Source organism: Myxocyprinus asiaticus, chromosome 3, assembly GCF_019703515.2.
Source record: "Myxocyprinus asiaticus isolate MX2 ecotype Aquarium Trade chromosome 3, UBuf_Myxa_2, whole genome shotgun sequence".
NCBI classification, from domain to species: Eukaryota; Metazoa; Chordata; class Actinopteri; order Cypriniformes; family Catostomidae; genus Myxocyprinus; species Myxocyprinus asiaticus.
Window position 1 is genome coordinate 53,907,870 of NC_059346.1, and position 20,134 is coordinate 53,928,003.

A 20,134-nucleotide genomic window follows, 5' to 3' on the forward strand; every position below is an offset into this window, starting at 1 on the left:
TTAGTTCATATTTTAGTTATAAATAACTTTAGTAATAAATAGTTCAATAAAAATAATAATACAGAATTAAAATGCATTACATTATTTAGGCACACAAGGTAAGCATTAAAAAAGATAATTCAAAAAGTGGCTTTAGAATGCAATATATATTGTTCATTTTCATATTATTGAACATAAGCCTATCATTGGTCTACAGTTCACAGCAATCCATTTTGCAACTGAATTTCTCAATCAGTCCGAGATTTATTATAAGGGCTTGTCTAAGGATGCGTCAGTGTACACCTGCGTCAGACAGACAATTTTGGAGCGTCTCGTTTGCGTCGTGCCATACACATCCCATTTTTAGGTCGCTGTGTCACGTTAAATGAAGTTTGAAACTTATAAAAACACGGCTTGAGATCCCTGTGATCTGATTTGCGCTCCATCAAGCTGTGTTTGTATGCAAGATCATGTTCTCATCTTGTGCTGTCTGCTGTCAGTGAGTGTGGTTTGTTCTCTGTATAAGCTGCGTGTTTCCTAGACAGCTGGAGTTTTGTTTACTGCCCCCTGGAGAAAACAGGTGGCACTTCAAGCTTGAATTGTCCAGGGACATGATTAATAGCATTCATTTTATTTAACGTGCTATTTTTTATATAATTAATCGCACTGAATTAACGTGTTAAATCGACAGCCCTAGTGTTAACATGTTATTAGTGTGATAAAATCACTTACTAACCTTTTCTGTGTAAAGTTATATCCAATTTTACAACTTTGTTGTCATGACGATGTAATGTCAGCAAACCCTAAAATTATGATTTAAACAACTTTACAGCTCAAATGATACATGCATTTTAACAGAGGAATTAATGCAAGTGCTTTTATAAAATTATAAGCTTCAGATTTCTGTTTAAAAGCTCCAAAAATTGGCCTCATTGACTTCCATTGTCAGTGCCTCACTGTAACTTAAATTTTCGCTTTTTATAAAGAAAAGGAGAGATGAGTCGAAATTATTGTTTGTGGTAATCAACATTATGCCACAAATGTTGTTGATTGAGCTTAACTTGTGTTTAACCTGGAACATTCCTTTTAAGTTTCTAAAAATGAATTAAAAAATACTTAATGAAATGTATTATTGATTATTATTTAATTATGAATATATGAATGGTTTTAAAGGTGCACTAAGTAGCTCTTTGTGTATGATTTGCTGTGTGAAAAGACATGGTCTTGGACTTCTTCGTGACATCTATGTTGCACGAAGACTATATATAGTGGGTGTTGCATGAAACAAAACTTGATGCTTTCAGATTCTTTTGTAGAAACAACCTATTCACAGGCATATTTGTCATCCATTATTTATTTCACAGCCAGAAGTGTTACAATAGGTGATCTTAACATGGCAGCCACCATGAGGTAGTGACCCAACTTTAGGTAACTGATATGACTGGAGTCTTGTACCTATAAATCATTTTCAATAGGTCTTTAAAAAAAAAAACAAAAAAAAAACATGGTGCAACTTTAAAAGGTAGGAATATGATTTGCAACATAAGCGGTGTTGTAAGACATACCACTTTTATTAAATGCACAATATTACAAGGAACATTTCCACTGACAGCAAAGAAGCTTCTCACAAGATGCACAAGCATAAGAGAACTGACACCTAAAGCCGTGAGAGATTGAGTCTGCCGGGAACACTCACACACTCACACACCATATCACGCGTGTACACACAGACACATTTACACTCACAACCAGTGATCCAGCTTTAAAAAAGAAAAAAAAAAAGGGGGTAACATAAATGGCAAATGCCAGTTGGCTAAAGGGGTCAGAAATGTCTGGTTTATATTTCGCCCCTAAATCTTAAGAAAAAAGTACTTGTATTTAGTTGTAATGAAAATAAAGTCCCCATACAAAACCACAAAATATTCTTAATGGGCCTAAAACATGCTTCATTTTGTTCATGCAAAATATATAATTTTTTTCTTTTGATTTTGGGGAGAAATTTGATCTGGACATTTCTCAAGTCTTAATGAGATTCACCCATACAGCGCATAAAACAAAGTAATTAAATTCATAAACATGGTTTCAGTAATCAGTCACAGTTCTTCATTCATATAGAATGTTTAAGAGCTTTCAAAAAAACCAAATGAGGATGGGTGACCTCTTGACCATTTTCCCCCTGGATGTGGATGGTGACTGGGAAAAGGTTGCCATTTTAATATGGCGTTCCTCAATCTGAAACCAACCCTTAACAATATTAAGGGTTATAATATAATAATTATATAATACACAGGAGAAAAGGCTTGTTGATCAATTACAGAGATATTAAAGAAGACATTTTTCATTGTGAACAACCACAGAGAAAATAAAATAATACATTGTCACGTTAAAGAAACTGTATTTACACTTACATATTGCCGAAGGCCCATTAGACACTTTTTTCTTCCCTTTATATTGTCACACATTTTGACATGATGCCTGTTTTTTTAAACAGAATATATAGAGAAAACACTATTTATATAGACATCTATTAGAACTGCACAGAATGGATTATAAAGTACAGGCTGGCTATTTAGAACAGACATAAATATAGCAAAAACTGAGAAAATGCCATATTTGTTCAATAAAGACTTCACGTAAAGTCAGTCTGCCACAACACAAGAAAATTGTTCAGTGTAACTGACCGAATACATGTGTTCAATATCTGTAATGTTAGCAAATATTCCCCTTCAATTTCAATCTTTTTTTTTTTTTTTTTTGTGCAGTGCTTACAATTGTAGGGTGAAAACTACAAATATATGAGCAGTACGTTTATAAAGTAAGTGCAAAGCTCTAAGAGGTCATTAAAAGACCGTAATGACCAACACTTGATTGGACACACTGTAACAACTTTGGTGATGATGGGTAGATGGCTATTAAAATACAGTAGGTCCTGCCAATGGACTGTTTGGAAAGAATTTTGACATCAGTGTACAAAGAATGATTGATCCTGCTCATGTATATTTACAGTCTAATTGCATATTTACAGATACTCTCAGAGCAACACATCTGCAATACTTCTTACTCCAAAGAATCAGTCGGTCTGCGCAAAATGTGTTGCTGAAGACCACAAAGAGCCCCCTTAATCTGAATATAGAGAAACATTTACCCCTGCAGAGGAGGACAAATCATACAAATATTGTAGCCCTGGAGTTAGTCAACAGTGGTGATAGTCAACTGGAGAAACTGGACTAGATTTAGTTTTCTTTGGACGAATTGTAATTGGTTGTGTGGTCAAGGGGATGTCAGTGGTTTCACGAATACTATTAGATTGAAAGTTCACTGTGGGTAATATTCATTCATAAATAAGGCATTCAACTTGACAGCCCCACTAACTGTTGTCTCAACTTCAGATACACTTAAAGAATAAAAGTTGCTTGCTTTTAGCACTATGTACTTTTAAACATGAAAAAAATATATATATATATTATTGTCCCTTTCGGCTTTCCGTAGTTCAACACACATTGTGTACAACTGACAGTATTATAGCCTATTATTAATTCAGGCTGTAAATAGGCTAAAATAGGTGCTCATGAGGAAAAACTAGTTGCTAGATTTGCCAAAGTTTGAGAGGTTTATGGCACTGTGCCTTTAATAAAAGAGTTTTTCCAAAAACACAGATGTCCTAGCTCGAGACTTAAAGTTTGCAAATTCCTCAAGCACATCTGTATATATTACTCTTTGTTCAGGGTATACATATCTAAATATTTGGTACTTAACACATCTGGATGGACCAACTCAAAGTTTCCAATATCTCACCTAGACAGGCATTTTGACCGTTCAAACAGCCACAATCACAAGTCCTGAGCGCTCTTCTTGCATGCACGTATAGCCACCAACAAGACAGCGCGTGTGTGCTGTCTATATTTGGTGTTATCAATACTGTAGAAAAAAACAGGTATCATTGATTTATAAATACTGCATTACTTCATTTTAAAATATATAGTTAAAATTCTTCTGACATCACTACAAGATGTTAAAAACATTCTGGGCTTTACTGTAGACATTCGTGGCATAAGCCCCGGTAGCCCACCATTAGTGCCGCCAATGTTTGCCAATGCAAAACTCGCCACGATGATTCCCAAGGTGTTCTGGATGGTTACTAGGGTGTTGCTTGGTAGTTCTAGATTGTTGCCTGGTGGTAACCCACTGGCCCAAGTTTAAAAAGCCCACCCCCAAGTGAGTGTGTGCCCATGAAAAACTCGCTTCCATGATGTAAGGATGGTTGCACATTATTGTAATTTAGCACATTACTGTTCGGTTGCTAGGGTGTTCTGAATGGTTTCTAGGGCATTGCTAGGTGGTTCCTTACTTTCCCAAGTCAAAAGAGCCCACCAAGTCTCTATGATATTCTGGTCCTTAGATATAGCTCAGGTCCCTCCTTCAATACAACTCTATGGGTTTTTGTTGCTGTTTTAATTTTCGCCAGGTAAAAACATTTAGTCCGGTTGCTTAGAAAACCTCTCCCCAACAAGACATAAAATGTACAATGTAATTTGTGTCCATAGCATAAACAGTGTGAGACAAATTATGCTTCAGAGTATGCTCTTTTGACTGCAAGCTCATATGCGGACTACAATTGCTTTGCGATTGTCTTTAGTACAGTCACTGGCAGGTGCATGTGCCGATGACGTGCAAAGATGCTGACTGTCCATGTGTCTAGAAAAACTGGGCTGCACATGGACAGTCCACACAGTGTGCTGATGATGAAATGTGTGGCACACGGAAAACCGAAGTATACTTAGGACTTAAGGAAATACTGATAATGGTATATGATATTATCAGTTTTAGTTAAAAAAAAAAAAAAAATCATTTGTAGTCTATTTAAACCTGTTTGTTGTCAGTCGTCCTCCTCTGTGAACTTGTTCGGTGAGGTTGAAGCACACAGGTTGAGTCGAGACTGTCCCTTCATTGGGTCTTTCAGCTGTGACCTCAGGGTCAGTCCAACTCGTATGATTCTCACATGAACATTCCCATCACAGTGCCCATCAAGCCCATTGCTTTGAAACGGCCCACAATACATCGAAAACAAACTGATCATCGATTATCACATACACGTATTATTTAGCAGTTATTTCGTAGTCGATACATAAACAGATAATAATGAATAATCCGAGAGCAAAAAAAAAAATCCAGCTGTTTAATTGGGTTTATTACTTTATGGACAACATCTATGATATGTACTTCCCAGGAACAGGTACGAAATAAATTTTCCCAAAGGCAAGGTCCATCAGATTACAACACGACGACGATTGAGGGCACCTACATATTAGAGTCTAAGCCAGGGGTCGGCAACCTTTTTTACATGAAGTGCCATTTTTAATTTTTCTTGTTAATCACTGTGCCGACGACCCCCCACCACCCCACTTATTCTAGCACATGAAGCACAGTGACAGTGACTACCCCTTCACTTGCCAATGATGGCATGCATGCCATAGGTTGCTGACCCCCTGGTCTACACTGTGTCAGAGAATACTGGGAATCCATTGGTTTCAATGAGGATGGTGTGTCATTAAGACGTAGAGGAATAAAATAAGGCTTGGTGAAAGTGACACTCTTTCATGCAACAAAAAGTTGGGATGAATTTTTCTTTCGCTGGATCAAGGTTTGCCTGGTTAGCATGTTCCAGTTATCCCCTGCTAGCAAATGCTTTACATAGACCATTCTGTGGGCAAAAAGCATCTTTTGCAATTGACAGCCATTGAAAAGTTGCCATAGACCACGAAATATAATTGCAAATATTTATAGTACATTTTGTCAGTGTCCGATTGTTTGCATTAAACAGACCAATTTTTTCTTATCTGCGCCATCTGGCATCACAGGTCAGGATAGTCACTAGTGACCGGCTTGGAACTGCGCATTCTTGAGGTGCCATCAGCATGTCAGAACGTCATTTTCCTGTGGCTCCAGAGTGATTAGTCACATGACATTTATGGCTCAAGTGATTGGCTAAAAAAAAAAAAAACCTGTATCCAGAACCCATGAGAGCAAAGATAGCCGCAAGCAGGCCATTTATTTCCAACAGGTTACGCGCGAGCATCTGCCATTGAAATGAATGGGAATGAACGGATAGCTCTCTACAGGAATTAAACACCTTCTTGCCTGCAACGCACTCTGACATGGGCATCTGTCGACCAATAAGAATTTCAGAGGCAGGTTTCGTTGTGCTTTCGGAAATCCATTTCACTTGACTTTCCACAACCTCAAAATGCATTCCTATCTGGAAAATGTTCTGTCAGGAATTTCTCTAGTGTGTAAGCACCCTAAATTTGAAAAAACAAAACTTTTTACCATTGACTGACACAAGAACAGTATCGTTCTTCAAACCACAGTTGGAGAGCAAGTGCCCTCAGTTAATACGTCAGCGCATATGGCCAGGGAGCCAAACAAAGTCTTACTTTAGTGTCACTGCTGGTGTCAGCATCCACCCTCAAGCCTCTTGAGAAAGAAAAAATCGGAGGTGTCTTTGTCGCTGTGCTTCTTTTACAAAGTTCAGACTGAGTTTGATGGGGTGCACCGACACATCCAAAAACATGCCTTTCATCAGCTTCAGGGTTATACATTTCAACTTGTCACAGAGAGGATGGTTTAGCAGAATAGTCCAAAATTATATCCTACCTGTTATAAAATAATGGATGAAATAAAACTCATTGTCAATCTGGCAGTTAAATGATTGTTACTCCAAAGTTTGCTCCTTGGGATAGCTTTGCCATCTGTGTAGTGTCCACCCAAATGTGTTGCCAGGGCATTGACAGCATTGTGCTATTGATTAGGTCCTCATCAAGTCCAAATTTTGTCCATCTCAATAAACAAATGGTGACAAAAACAATATAACTGTAAACTTTCTGAAACCCTGGTACCTTTTTCAAAAAGGCTGTTAAACAAAGGGTCTACATTGTCTTTATCGCATATTTACAACAATTGTTTCCATTTGTTAATGTTGTAGACCATTTAGGATTAAAAAAAAATACAGTGATGCATGAGACAAATGGACAAACCCAGACAGGTAAAAACTCAAAAGCAAATGCACAAAGTCAATTTTAAGGCCTTTTAGTCTATGTGGTGAGAAGGCTGAAGCACAAGCCATTTTTAAGCACACACGCAATTTTATATTCAATCACTCCTCCTAATCTAAACCTTCCCTTACTCCTTAAATCCCACACATTCACTCATATACAGTTGAAGTCAGATGTTTACATAGGTTGAAGTCATTAAAAAAAAATTTTTTAACCACTTCACAGATTTCATATTAGCAAACTATAGTGTTAGCAAGTCGTTTAGGACATCTACTTTGTGCATGACACAAGTAATTTTTTTCCAACAATTCTTTACAGACAGATTGTTGACAAATTAGCCAATTAGCTTCAGAGAGGCTAATTGGAGTCAATTGTATTTTAAGGCCTACCTTCAAACTCCATGCCTCTTTGCTTTGACATCATGGGAAAATCAAAAGAAATCGGCCAAGACCTCAGAAATAAATTGTGGACCTCCACAAGTCTGGTTCATCCTTGGGAGCAATTTCCAAACACCTGAAGATACCGCGTTCATCTGTACAAACAATAGTACGCAAGTATAAACACCATGGTACCATGCAGCCATCATACCGCTCAGGAAGGAGACGCATTCTGTCACCTAGAGATGAACGTAGTTTGGTGCGAAAAGTGCAAATCAATCCCAGAACAACAGCAAAGGACCTTGTGAAGATGCTGGAGGAAACCGGTAGACAAGTATCCATAGCCACAGTAAAACAAGTCCTATATCGACATAATCTGAAAGGCTGCTCCACAAGGAAGAAGCCAATGCTCCAAAACCGCCATAAAAAAGCCAGAATACAGTTTGCAAGTTCACATGGGGACAAAGATCTTACTTTTTGGAGAAATGTCCTCTGGTCTGATGAAACAAAATGGTCATAATGACCATTGCTATGTTTGGAGGAAAAAGGGTGAGGCTTGCAAGCCGAAGAACACCATCCCAACTGCAAAACATGGGGGTGGCAGCATCATGTTGTGGGGGTGCTTTGCTTCAAGAGGGACTGGTGCTCTTCACAAAATAGATGGCATCACGAGGAAGGAAAATTATGTGGATATATTGAAGCAACATCTCAAGACATCATCCAGGAAGTTAAAGCTCGGTCACAAATGGGTCTTCCAAATGGACAATGACCCCAAGCATACTTCCAAAGTCGTGGCAAAATGGCTTAAGAACAACAAAGTCAAGGTATTGGTTTGGCCATTACAAAGCCCTGACCTCAATCAGATGGAACATTTGTGGGCAGAACCGAAAAAGCATGTGCGAGCAAGGAGGCCTACAAACCTAACTCAGTTACACCAGTTCTGTCTGGAGGAATGGACCAAAATTCCAGCAACTTATTGTGAGAAGCTTGTGGAAGGATACCCAAAACGTTTGACCCAAGTTAAACAATTTAAAGGCAATGCTACCAAATACTAACAAAGTGTATGTAAACTTCTGACCCACTGGGAATGTGATGAATGAAATAAAAGCTGAAATAAATAAATTCTCTCTACTATTATTCTGACATCTCAAATTCTTAAAATAGTGATCCTAACTGACCTAAAACAGGGAATGTTTTCTACGATTAAATGTCAGGAATTGTGAAAAACTGAGTTTAAATGTATTTGGCTAAGGTGTATGTAAACTTCTGACTTCAACTGTACACACTCTCTATTTCTCACAATTACACACCCACACTGACAAACAGATGTCCCACACAGGGTCAGCCCAGGATGTCCAGGTAAACCGGCGAGGCCTTGGCCAGACTCTGGAGCAGATTGTGAATTTCTTTGATGTTGAGTCTCATGTAAGGCTCTCTCTGCCAGCAGCCCAGCATTAGGTCATACACCTCTTTGGGGCAAGTACGAGGTCTCTGAAGCACCCGGCCCTGTGTGATACACTCGATTACCTGCAGGAGGCAGCACAAACACGGTCACTGGTAATATGGTAGTGTTCCATTCTGAACCTATCCAGTGATTCTTGAGACACGGAGTGCAACATGCTATAACTTTACCTGCCATTCGTTTTTAAAAAGGCAGCATTTTGACTTTGAAATTAATCAGTGATGATCACTAAAATGTTCTTAAAGGGGTCATGACATGCCTTTTTTTTTATTATTTTAATGTTCCTTGAGGTTCACTTAAAATGTTAAAGTTTTTTGCACAAACAAAAAAGTAATATATTTCTAAAACAGCATCATTTTCCACCCTCATTCTGACTCTCTGTCAGAAACGCTCATTTTGGTGCTGATTCTCATTTAAGACTTGACTGTAAACGCCCACTGTTATGATTGGTTCTCTGCTCTTGACTGACCTGCTCTCTCTACTTGCCATCTCACTGTTCACCACTACTGGGTGGGGCTATGGAAGTGAGTAAAGGTAAGGTAGGCTTTGATGTGTTGTGGAGGCGGTCAGATGCAAATGTCTACCACAGAATGACATCATAATGTTGAGAGAGTAGAGTTGTTTTGGCAGCTTGGTTTCTACAAATGCTCTTTTTGCAGTGGGGGGTAAGTTTTGAGTTCTGAAACGTACAGTATGTTTTTATAGTAGAATCACCTCTTATATGTCTCAAGATCAAGAAAAATTTTATTCTTCATGTCATGACCCCTTTAACACAATGTTCTGTACCAAAATGATGCACTTTTATAAGGTTTAACATGTGTCCTTATGTTTTGTCAACACCGTCAGATATGTATGAAAACAACAACAAAAAATAAGACAAAATCGCAATCATTTTTTAGCTATTATGAGGTCATCAAGGACACACTTTGTGTCAGATTGTGCACAGATGTTCTGTCGTGAACCATGACAGAGTATGCCAACCCGTCGCACAAACAAGTGAATATCTGAACATCCCCTAACAGATTAATAAAATGTGGCCTGCTTTGTCCCATGTCTCAAGAATCAGTGAACGGCATGCTAGGATACTACTTTTACAACTTCTGCAGCATATGTATACCGTCTGTATGGAATACCCACATGACCTACTACATTTGCCAAAATGTGCTATAAAAAAAAAAAAAAAAAAAAAGAACACTGCATGGGATACTGTTTCCCACAATGCAATCGGCTCAACCTTCTATTTCTAGTGTGACGAATGAACCAAGCGTGATTTTTAACATCTTGACTCATTTAATCAGACTTCAAAAAATGTACATATTTTTTACACAAAATGTTATTGAAAAAGCAAAATAATTTTTTTTTCCAATATTATAATTGGATGCCACATGCTGAACTTAACAAGCAACAATATGAGGTTATGTAACAACATAATATTCCACTGTTTGAAACGTTTATTGTTGCATAATGTGTTGTATTTTTAAAAGATAGTAGGCAGTATTCAGTGTATACTGGGAAGTTTGCAGTATGCTAGTAATCCATTCCAAACATAGGCTGTGTTTGGAATAGCAAATGACCCACACTACACTTACTACTTCTGCCATATTTATAATGGCAGAAATAGTATAGTATGGTAATGCCATTCCTAACCTGGTCATAGTCTGTAAAACTGGCACTCCACTTAGAAAAGGTGCCTTATGAACAGGCCCAGCTGGCTTTTTATAAGTCAAAGTAGCTCTAACCCACACCTCCAATCTCGTTTCATTAATTGGATTCCAGGTTTGCCAACTCCTGACTCTTAATTAGTTTTGTTGACGTCATTAACCTAGGGGTTCACATACTTTTTAAACCTACACTGTGAATATTTGAATAATGTATTCAGTATGTACAAAAACAATCATTTGTGTGTTATAAGTTAAAAAAAAGATTACTGTAACTTAGATGATCAAACCAGATTTTATACATAAATGCAGGTAAGTCCAAAGGGTTCACATACTTTTTCTTGCCACTGTATATGAAATAAGGGGTGTTTCTCAATGCTAGATGTCCTTCGTTCTGCCACCTTAGTGCCGCTATGACTATTACAAAAACAACCGGGTAATTTAATTCATTCTTGGTACTTGCGTTCTTGACTATTGTGATTGAACTTCGGCAGTGGATGATGATGTTGAATGAGTCCACAAGAATGTAAAAACACATAAGAATGAACACTGAGACAGCCAAGGAGTTTTCTCCAAGCATAAGTAGGTTAGATATAATTGTTTAAAATCTGATGACTCTTACCTCATTATTTGAGAGTTGGTACCAGGGTTGCTTGCCATAAGTAAATATTTCCCATAGGACCACACCCAGACTCCATACATCACTTTCTGTGGTAAATCTCCTGTACATGATGCTCTCTGGAGGCATCCAGCGAATGGGCAGCATGGTGTGACCACCCACCTGTTGTTACAAATACACATTTACACTGTGATTCAGTGATCTCACACCAGCCTGAATTTAAATGCTGATCATGGTTTAATAATGCTGTTGTGGTGCTGGTGGTCTATCATAGCCATAATTTTTTTTTTTTTTTTTTTTGCAATTGCGTTTAGTGACACTAGTGGTGCAGAAAATAATTACACTTTCGCTTCCAAGCCTTTTTAGAACTTGTAGTCAAATGCTCTGTTTTGAAGTTTATCAATGAATTGTGATATTGGAAGTTTGCAAAAATTTGCATGTGGGGTTTCACAGCGTAACTTATTTGCTTTATGTGAAATTTGCAGCCAGTGTCTTATGGAAGTCCTCCAAGTACCTGACTAAGGCAAAATCACAATATTTAGTTAATCGCAAAACTTGTAGTACCTGTGAAATCATTATCATGATTTTTGCACTGCTGGATCGCTAATGATAATGCAATGAAATGAAATGTTTCTCTGTGTTTTTCTATTGTATTACAGCAGAGGGAGCTGACAGTCCATCAAACATACACAGGCACACACAGGGCTGGTGACTAAGCAGTGTTTCTCACTGTGTTGGCAGGAAGCAGACAGAGGAGAGCCCTTCAGTGTCAGATGGTGCTTTTGGGCTTTTTCTGGAGGAAATCACTGTGGGAAACTGTTGGTTTTTGTGGGCCCACAATATTTAATCAGCTGTTCAGATGCATGAATTTAAATAATCATTCATAATTACCCGTACTACCTCGTACTACACTGTTAAGTGTACATGAGGGAAATGTTAGGTAAATCAGTGTTTGCAATATTGTCTGTCCAGCCTATTTGGGGCCCAAAACACACAAGTACGTGAACACAAACTCGATTTTGTTTGTAATTGCCAAGGAGGTCTATAATACCTGAAGAAAGTTAGCCATTATCATTACCATTATCATTCCCAGTCTTCTCAATAGAGCTGTTCATCCTTGATGTCAATTCGTAGGCCAAGCCTGAAGGCTAATTCACCATGGGTTCCCTCTGGAATATCCTATGGGTTTTTATAATGCCAGCTTTGGACTTATGAATAAAATAAGGTATGTTGCTTAAAAAGACTTTTCACATTATGTTCTACAACATATATTACACAAACTCATACCTCGAATGTTGATTTTGAAAATTCATTTTATCACATTTATTATTACATTTATTGCACTTTTCATTCAAGTCACACAGTCCGCCTTTTTCTACATCAGTATGTCCATAGAAGACAGTAGACGCACAGTTCTTGCCCTACAGCACTATTGAAGCTTTCTGTGGCAGATACTAGTACTATTAAATTTCAGGGAAGTAAAGATCGATGTTGATTGGATGAGAGACTCTACATATGCCATTTTGGGTCTTGCCCAGTTATTTGCAATCTCATTTATTTTAGCGTTTATAATCAGATATTTTGCTTATTTTGTTGCAAAAACACTTTTGGGCTTTGTTAATTCTCTTCATTAAGAAATTTGGTCCACATGTAAATTTATTACCCGCACTTACCCTATAGTAGTCAGTGCTGTAGACATCTCTGGACATGCCAAAGTCTCCTATCTTGACGAGCAGGTTCTCTCCCACTAGGCAGTTGCGTGTGGCCAGGTCTCTGTGCACAAAATGCTGTGAAGCCAGATACACCATTCCTGCTGCTATCTGCTGAGCAATGTGCAGCATCTGCGGCTGAGTTAACTCCATCAAATTCTGCTGCCCGTCCACCATCAGAACCGCATCTGGACCATGAGCCCTGAGAATAGCAAATGTAGAATATGCAGTGGCCATGCATTTTAAACAAATCAAAATTGTCATATATTCTCACTTCTTCAAAGTAGCCATAACTCAAAATGCCTTCATGCCACAGCTCTGCACACAGGTCATTCTCTCGAGGTGCCACCTAAGATGCTATTAAAACTTTCATAGTATTGAAGGAGTTCCCATGAAGTATGCTGTGCACTTATTGGTTACTTTTCCTTCATTATCTGCTCCAACTCAACAAAATGCATTTACATTAATGCACTTATAGTAATCTATGGGGCAACATTTGATCACCAGAATTAATATTGACACATTTATCTTGCTGTTTTAAGTATAGCCACAAGACTTTATATAAATATCATCAGCATGAGACTAGGGTGATAGAATTACTTACTAACCATGTCTGTGCAAAGTTATATCAAATCTTTCAACTCATGTCATGATGTAAACTCAGCAGACCTGGTAACTTTTGTACAATATGCACAAGGATATAAGAATAATGTCTGAAACACTTAACCAGAAGTTTGTTCACTTAGAAAAGTAGTCCTAAGTTAAATATGACAATTTGAACAACTTTAAATGGAAAAGCTTTAACAAAAATATAAACTTCACATTTCTACTTCTGTAAACATGCTGAGGGACAAGTTATTTCTGTGGTTATCACCAGCATGTCACAGATGCTGTCGTTAGAAATGAACTTGTATTAAACCCAGAATATTCCTTTGACTAAAAAAAGAAAAATTTCAAACCGATTCAAAGTGTGGGTGTGATAAGCACTTTCTTGCAAACCTGAGAAACTTATTGAGGTCTCCATGTTTCATGTATTCAAACACCATGATGAGGGGGTCACTTTCTACACACACGCCATAAAACTTGACAATGTGCTCATGTTGCAGGTTGGTGAGAAGCTCCGCCTCACGGTGGAAATCTGCCCGCCCACTTTCACTGGCTTCTTTCAGCGTCTGTGAGATAAGAAAGTCATGCATTTATTGACGCTTAACGCTTAACTTAAACTTCATCCATGTAGCCACTCTAACTCAACAACTTAAAGGAATATTCCAGGTTCACTAAAAGTTAAGCTCAATCAATAGCATCTGAGGCATAATATTGAATATTGCCCATTCTTTTCATTAAAAAAAATCATAAATCAAGATTACAGTGCGGCGCTTACAATGGAAGTGAGTGGGAATGTCAACAAACCATAAAACGACTATAAAAATTATGATTTAAACAACATTACAGCTCAAATAAAACAGAAGAATTATGTTTTAACAGAAGAATTAATTTAAGTGCTTTTATAAAATTATAAGCTTCACATTTCTGTCTTTAAACCCTCCAAAGATTGGCCCCATTCACTTCCATTGTCAGTGCCTCACTGTAACCTTGATTTTTGCTTTTTTTAAAGAAAAGGAGGGATGAGTCTAAATAATTTTTTGTGGTAATCAACATTTGCCACAGATGTTGTTAATTGAGCTTAACTTGTATTGAACCCGGAATATTCCTTTAATTTTGATTTTATTTCAACATTGTTACATCCATACCTTTAACATAAGCAAAGCATAACATTAGCATAGCACTAGCAATGATCAAGACATTTCTCTGAATATATCCTTCATAAATGTTGGTTACATTTTATTTAACAATGTTTTGTCGCATAAATGGCATACCTTAACAGCCACCAAAATTTTCTCTTGGTCGGGTGTCAAGTTGTAGCATTCAGCCAAGAACACTTTTCCAAAAGCACCCTCTCCAAGCTCTCTTTTTAGCAGAATGTTGTGACGCTTTATGTGCTGGACGACTGCAGAACAAGGAACACAAAATAAAAACTAGATTTTTACATTAAGAGAAGAAAATATAAGTGATGCATGCCCGTGCAAAACTCACTGCCACTATGCTATAGGGTGTTGTGGGTGGTTGCCACTTGTTGTCAATGTATCTTAAATTAAGTTTCTTTTTCTCACCCACTTTGGCAAATGTTTCTTTTTTAAGCATAAAACTTGCCAAATTTTGTTAGATGTATACTTAAACAAGAGCAACTAAGAATATATAAGATATATTTTCTGAAACAACTCTTTCCAAATCTTATGTAATTTTGCTTCTCAAATAAGCAATCTTGTTTTAAGAATTTTTAAATATTTTTTACTGTAAAACAAGACAATAATACTGATAAAGAAAATTATAGTTTAAAGGAATAGTTCACCCAAAAATGAAGATTCTCTCATCATTTACTCACCCTCATGCCATCCCAGATGTGTATGCATTTCTTTCTTCTGCTGAACACAAACAAAGACTTTTAGAAGAATATTTCAGCTCTGTAGGTCCATACAATGCAAGTAAATGGTGACCAGAACTTTGAAGATCCAAAAATCACATAAAGGCAGCATAAAAGTAATCCAAACGACTCCAGTGGTTAAACCCGTCTTCTGAAGCGATAAGTTTGGGTGAGAAACAGAAGAATATTTAAGTCCTTTTTTTACTATAAATCTCCATTTTCACTTTCACCCTTTACATTCTTCTTTCTTTTTTTTTGGTGATTTACATTCTTTGTGCATATCACCACCTATTGGACAGGGAGGAGAATTTATAGTAAAACAGGACTTAAATATTGATCTGTTTCTCACCCACAGCTATCATATCGCTTCTGAAGGTATGGATTTAACCACTGGAGTATTTTGGATTACTTTTATGCTGCCATTATGTGCTTTTCTTTGCTTCAAAGTTCTGATCACCATTCACTTGCATTGGACCTACAGGGCTGAGATATTCTTATAAAATATTTGTTTGTTTTCAACAGAGAAAAAACTCACATCTGGGATGGCATGAGGGTGAGTAAATGGTGAGAGAATTTTCATTTTTGGGTGAACTTTTTATTTAATAATGATTAAGTTACGTCAGCCAACCCTGCCATTATTGCCGTGGTGACAGAATGGGAGGTTACTATGACAACTGACCAGTGGCAACCTAGGGCTGGAATCTATTCCAGATGATGGAGTTGGGTCGCTGGTGGCCCAGCATGCCATGATAACTCACAAGTGTCCGATTTGAGCATGCTGCCAGGGTTGCGGAAGTACTGCGGGTTCTCGATGACTGGGATCTTTGTCATTCCAATAATAACGGCATCCGGGCCGATCTCTGAGGATGATGGTGTGTTGTTGCCGTTGGAAACATGGTGGAGGGGACTGGCTGAGTCGTCGTCATTACTAATGACAGATGAAGAGCCTGGTGGAGTCCAAAAATTCCAGGCAATACAATAATTAATACAAATATAAAGTATACATTTAATCTTGAAAAAGTGCATTTATGACATTTAAAAAGAGTGAAAATGGCTATGCACTGGTCCTAAGAATGAACATCAAAGGTTTTAGTGAACGTCATTGGTTTTGCTTCAAGACCAGATTTTACATTGGATAATAACTGGTGGGTGACCCAACATTGAGCCACAATTGTTTATTGAACAAAAGCAAAAATGTCCTTAAAATTGAATTTTAAAATGTATTTACAGTATATATTTATTGATGTTTTAATACTGTAGTCATTCAATATTCAATTCACCATGACAAACCTTTTAAAAACTCAACAGGCTTGTTTTGTTCGGTGCTTGGTTTCTAAATGTCTCTTGAATTTCACTGGTTTCATACTCTCCATAAACCCTGTTTATCCTTGTTTTAGACCATTTTTATGTAGTCTGGGTTGTGTTTTATTTTACCTTGCACAGCTTTGTTTATGGTTTTTGAGGGAGAGGGCATGTCATGTAACCTGTCCATGTTGGCATTTGGCTTATTTGATTAGCTTCTGCCAAATGTCAGATACATTTGCATAAAAATACCTTAAAGTTTGATTGGACGCACACCCTTTGACGTCAACAACAAAAAAATATGGGAAGCATTTTCTGCTCCCTTGTAGAAGTTGATAAGCCTATTATTATTTAGCAGTTCTAACTAGGCACTTTATATGGTAAGTTAAATTGTATTATTTGCATTTAGCATTTTTTCATCCCTGCGGTCCACAATAATTTTAGAACAGACCTTCAACCTAATTTTTGGTTGTGACCCACTGATTGAGAACCCTGGTGTAAGTTGGGGGGGAGGGAGGAATATTTCTCACATTTTGCTGAAATCATGATAATACATTACTGCCTCATCTGTCTTTTAGAAAAATAATTTATTAGAATATTATTATTTAGAATAGTTAATCATTTATTCTGAAGTAGTTTAATAATAAATTCAAATTCATATTATTTCATATTTTTATATGATATTCATAATGAAGTATGAGAATCACTCAAATTCAGTGATTTGCTCTTGAGAAGAACAAAATGTGATTGTTTGGGATGGCTTCTCATGAAATCACAGATAAAAGCTGTTTTTAAATTTCTTTAAGTCAACATAAAACAGCATTCTTTACTTGATGTATTTCAAAGTGAAATAAAAAGAATATTCAACGAGCAGGACTTAATTTGACCTATAAGGATTTGATTGGATTGTGAAAAGGGGGTGTTTAATCCCAGAATGGAGACAGACCTGAATGTGGGTTTTCTAAAACAATGCCTAAATATCTATCTGGCTATTGGTTAACATTATCCAATAGCTTGCATGGCTTTGGTGAAGTCAGAAGGATAGAAAAAAAAAAACATGCACTTATGAATCAAATTAAAGGAATAGTTCACCCAAAAATGAAAATTCTCTCATCATTTACTCACCCTCATGCCATCCCAGATGTGTATGACTTACTTTCTTCTCCTGAACGCAAACAAAGATTTTTAGAAGAATACTTCAGCTCCGTTGGTCCATACAATACAAGTGAATGGTGACCAGAACCTTGAAGCACCAAAAATCACATAATGGCATGTCTTCTAAAGTGATATGATAGGTGTGGGTGAGAAACAGACCAGTGTTTAAGTCCTTTATTTTTTTTTTAACCATGAATCTCCACTTTCACTTTCAAAATGTGAAAGAAGGACTTTAACATTGACATTTGGTTTACTTTTATGCTGCCTTTATGTGATTTTTGGAACTTCAAAGGTTTGGTGACCATTAACATGCATTGTATGGACCTACAGAGCTGAAATATTCTGCTAAAAATCTTTGTTTGTGTTCAACAGAAGAAAGTCACACATCTGGGATGGCATGTGGGTGAATAAATGATGAGAGAATTTTCATTTTTGGGTGAACTATCCCTTTAAGAAATAATTTTTTATTTCCTGTTGACACATCAGGAGCAGTGACATGACATGATGGACTTACCCTTCATGCCAAATTTGGAGCTTCTGCCATACTTGAGGAAAACTAACATAAGAATGCATCCAGTTAAAGCAACCCCAGCTATCCCAACCACTATATACACCTAGAATAGAAAGCACATTAATAATCAGTTAGTTAATGTACTTTAAACAAGAAAACACTAAAGCAAGCAATTCACTCATTTGGGGTGGGTTTTTAATTGGTTTAGCAAAGTTAGTGTAACATGCCATTATTTGCACATTGTATAAAAGTTAGCCACATATTTAATGAAATGTCTTGTTTTTACAACTGTATATTGTCACAAATGCACTCTCAAAATAAATCACAGTGAAAGGAATATTTAAAATACAAGATAAAAGTAAAGTTAAGCTCTATCAACAGCATATGTGGCAAAATTAATTTTAAAAAGTATATGGTCACACTTTATATTAGGTGTCTTTACCTACTAAGTAACAACATTAAAATACATACAATACAATGTACTTATTGTGTACTACATTTTGTTTCCCAAAATTCTCAAAAGATTCACATTTGCTGCTTCTGAGGTTGAGGTTTAGGGGAAGGGTTAGGGTTTAGATTAGGGTTAGGGTTGTGGAAGGGTTAGGTTTAGGATTACAGGATGTTAACAGATGTAATGAAATGCAGGTACTTCAAATGTAAGTACAATGCAACAAGACATATGTACATAATAAGTGCATTGTATCAAATGTTTAAGTACATAGTCGTTAAAGCAGCCATATCAACCTGTAGCTCAAGACTGGTTGCCCACTGAAGCTAAGTAGGGTTGAGCTTGGTCAGTCCCTGGATGGGAGACCTCCTGGGGAAAACTATGGTTTGCTGCTGGAAGGGGTATTAGGGAGGCCAGCAAGGGGTGCTCACCCTGCAGTCTCTGTGGGTCCAAATGCCCCAGTATAGTGATGGGGACACTATACTGTAAAAAGGCACCATCCTTTGGATGAGATGTTAAACTGAGGTCCTGACTCTCTGTGGTTGTTAAAAATCCTAGAGCACTTCTTGTAAAGAGCAGGGGTGTAACCCTGGTGTCCTGGCCAAATTCCCCCATTGGCCCTTCTCAATCATGGCCTCCTAATAATCCCCATCCATTAATTGGCTGTATCACTCTACTCTCTCCTCTCCACCAGTAGCTGGTGTGTGGTGAGTGTACTGGTGCACTATGTCTGCTGTTGCATCATCCAGGTGGATGCTGCACACTGGTGGTTGTTGAGGAGAGTCCCCTGTTCACTGTGTGAAGCGCTTTGAGTGTAGTGTCAGAAAAGTGCTATATAAATGTAACATTCATTCATTAAAGACACCTAATATAAAGTGGATCCAAGTATATTAATTTGCCTTGTTTCTCAGTTTAGTTTAGTTTTTAGTTTTTTTACAAACAGAGGGACCAGACAACATTTTCAATGGTAATGGGCAACTGGGAAACTTACCGCAACTGTGTCCTCCAATGGTGGGGTTTCTTAAAAAAGGCAGAAAAACGAATATCCCTAAGTATACAATTGCAGGCAAAGCAGTGAGAGATAAAAAGAGAAACACACTTACCCGGACTAAACGTTGGGTCTGTGTGAAAATACCATATTCCGCAAAAGTAAAATGGATAGAGAGTGTGAAATTAATAATCTGTTAGTAAATAACATTCTATAAACTCATCACAATATTTTAGAATTTGCCCATTAGGGTGAGAAGCTAACTTTGTTAAATTAAAAATCACTCATTATAATTCACAAAAATGCTGTGTCAGTGCAGGATAACTTACCGTAATAGTCTATTTCCACTGTGGAAATAAAAATATCACAGAGTTTAACACTGCTTTTATGAT

At 37.3% G+C, this 20,134-nt stretch overlaps 2 protein-coding genes across 2 annotated transcripts in view; one reads left to right on the top strand and one right to left on the bottom strand.

Annotated features, from left to right (window-relative positions):
* LOC127430774 (E3 ubiquitin-protein ligase KCMF1-like) overlaps positions 1-12,636 on the top strand; it is a 52,824-nt gene extending 40,188 nt beyond the window's left edge. The window contains exon 8 of the transcript XR_007895492.1: positions 11,807-12,636. The gene's annotated coding sequence lies outside the window, so the exon portion shown is untranslated. The remainder of the gene's footprint in view (positions 1-11,806) is intronic.
* Positions 1,327-20,134, bottom strand: part of LOC127430760 (BDNF/NT-3 growth factors receptor-like) — a 46,096-nt gene continuing 27,288 nt past the window's right edge. Inside the window, exons 9-18 of the mRNA XM_051680788.1 lie at positions 20,072-20,089; positions 19,858-19,875; positions 19,746-19,774; positions 18,310-18,409; positions 16,097-16,285; positions 14,734-14,864; positions 13,856-14,028; positions 12,821-13,058; positions 11,151-11,309; positions 1,327-8,935 (exon numbers count right to left, since the gene is read on the bottom strand). Coding sequence (XP_051536748.1) covers positions 8,750-8,935; positions 11,151-11,309; positions 12,821-13,058; positions 13,856-14,028; positions 14,734-14,864; positions 16,097-16,285; positions 18,310-18,409; positions 19,746-19,774; positions 19,858-19,875; positions 20,072-20,089 — 1,241 coding nt within the window. The 3' untranslated portion in view covers positions 1,327-8,749. The remainder of the gene's footprint in view (positions 8,936-11,150; positions 11,310-12,820; positions 13,059-13,855; positions 14,029-14,733; positions 14,865-16,096; positions 16,286-18,309; positions 18,410-19,745; positions 19,775-19,857; positions 19,876-20,071; positions 20,090-20,134) is intronic.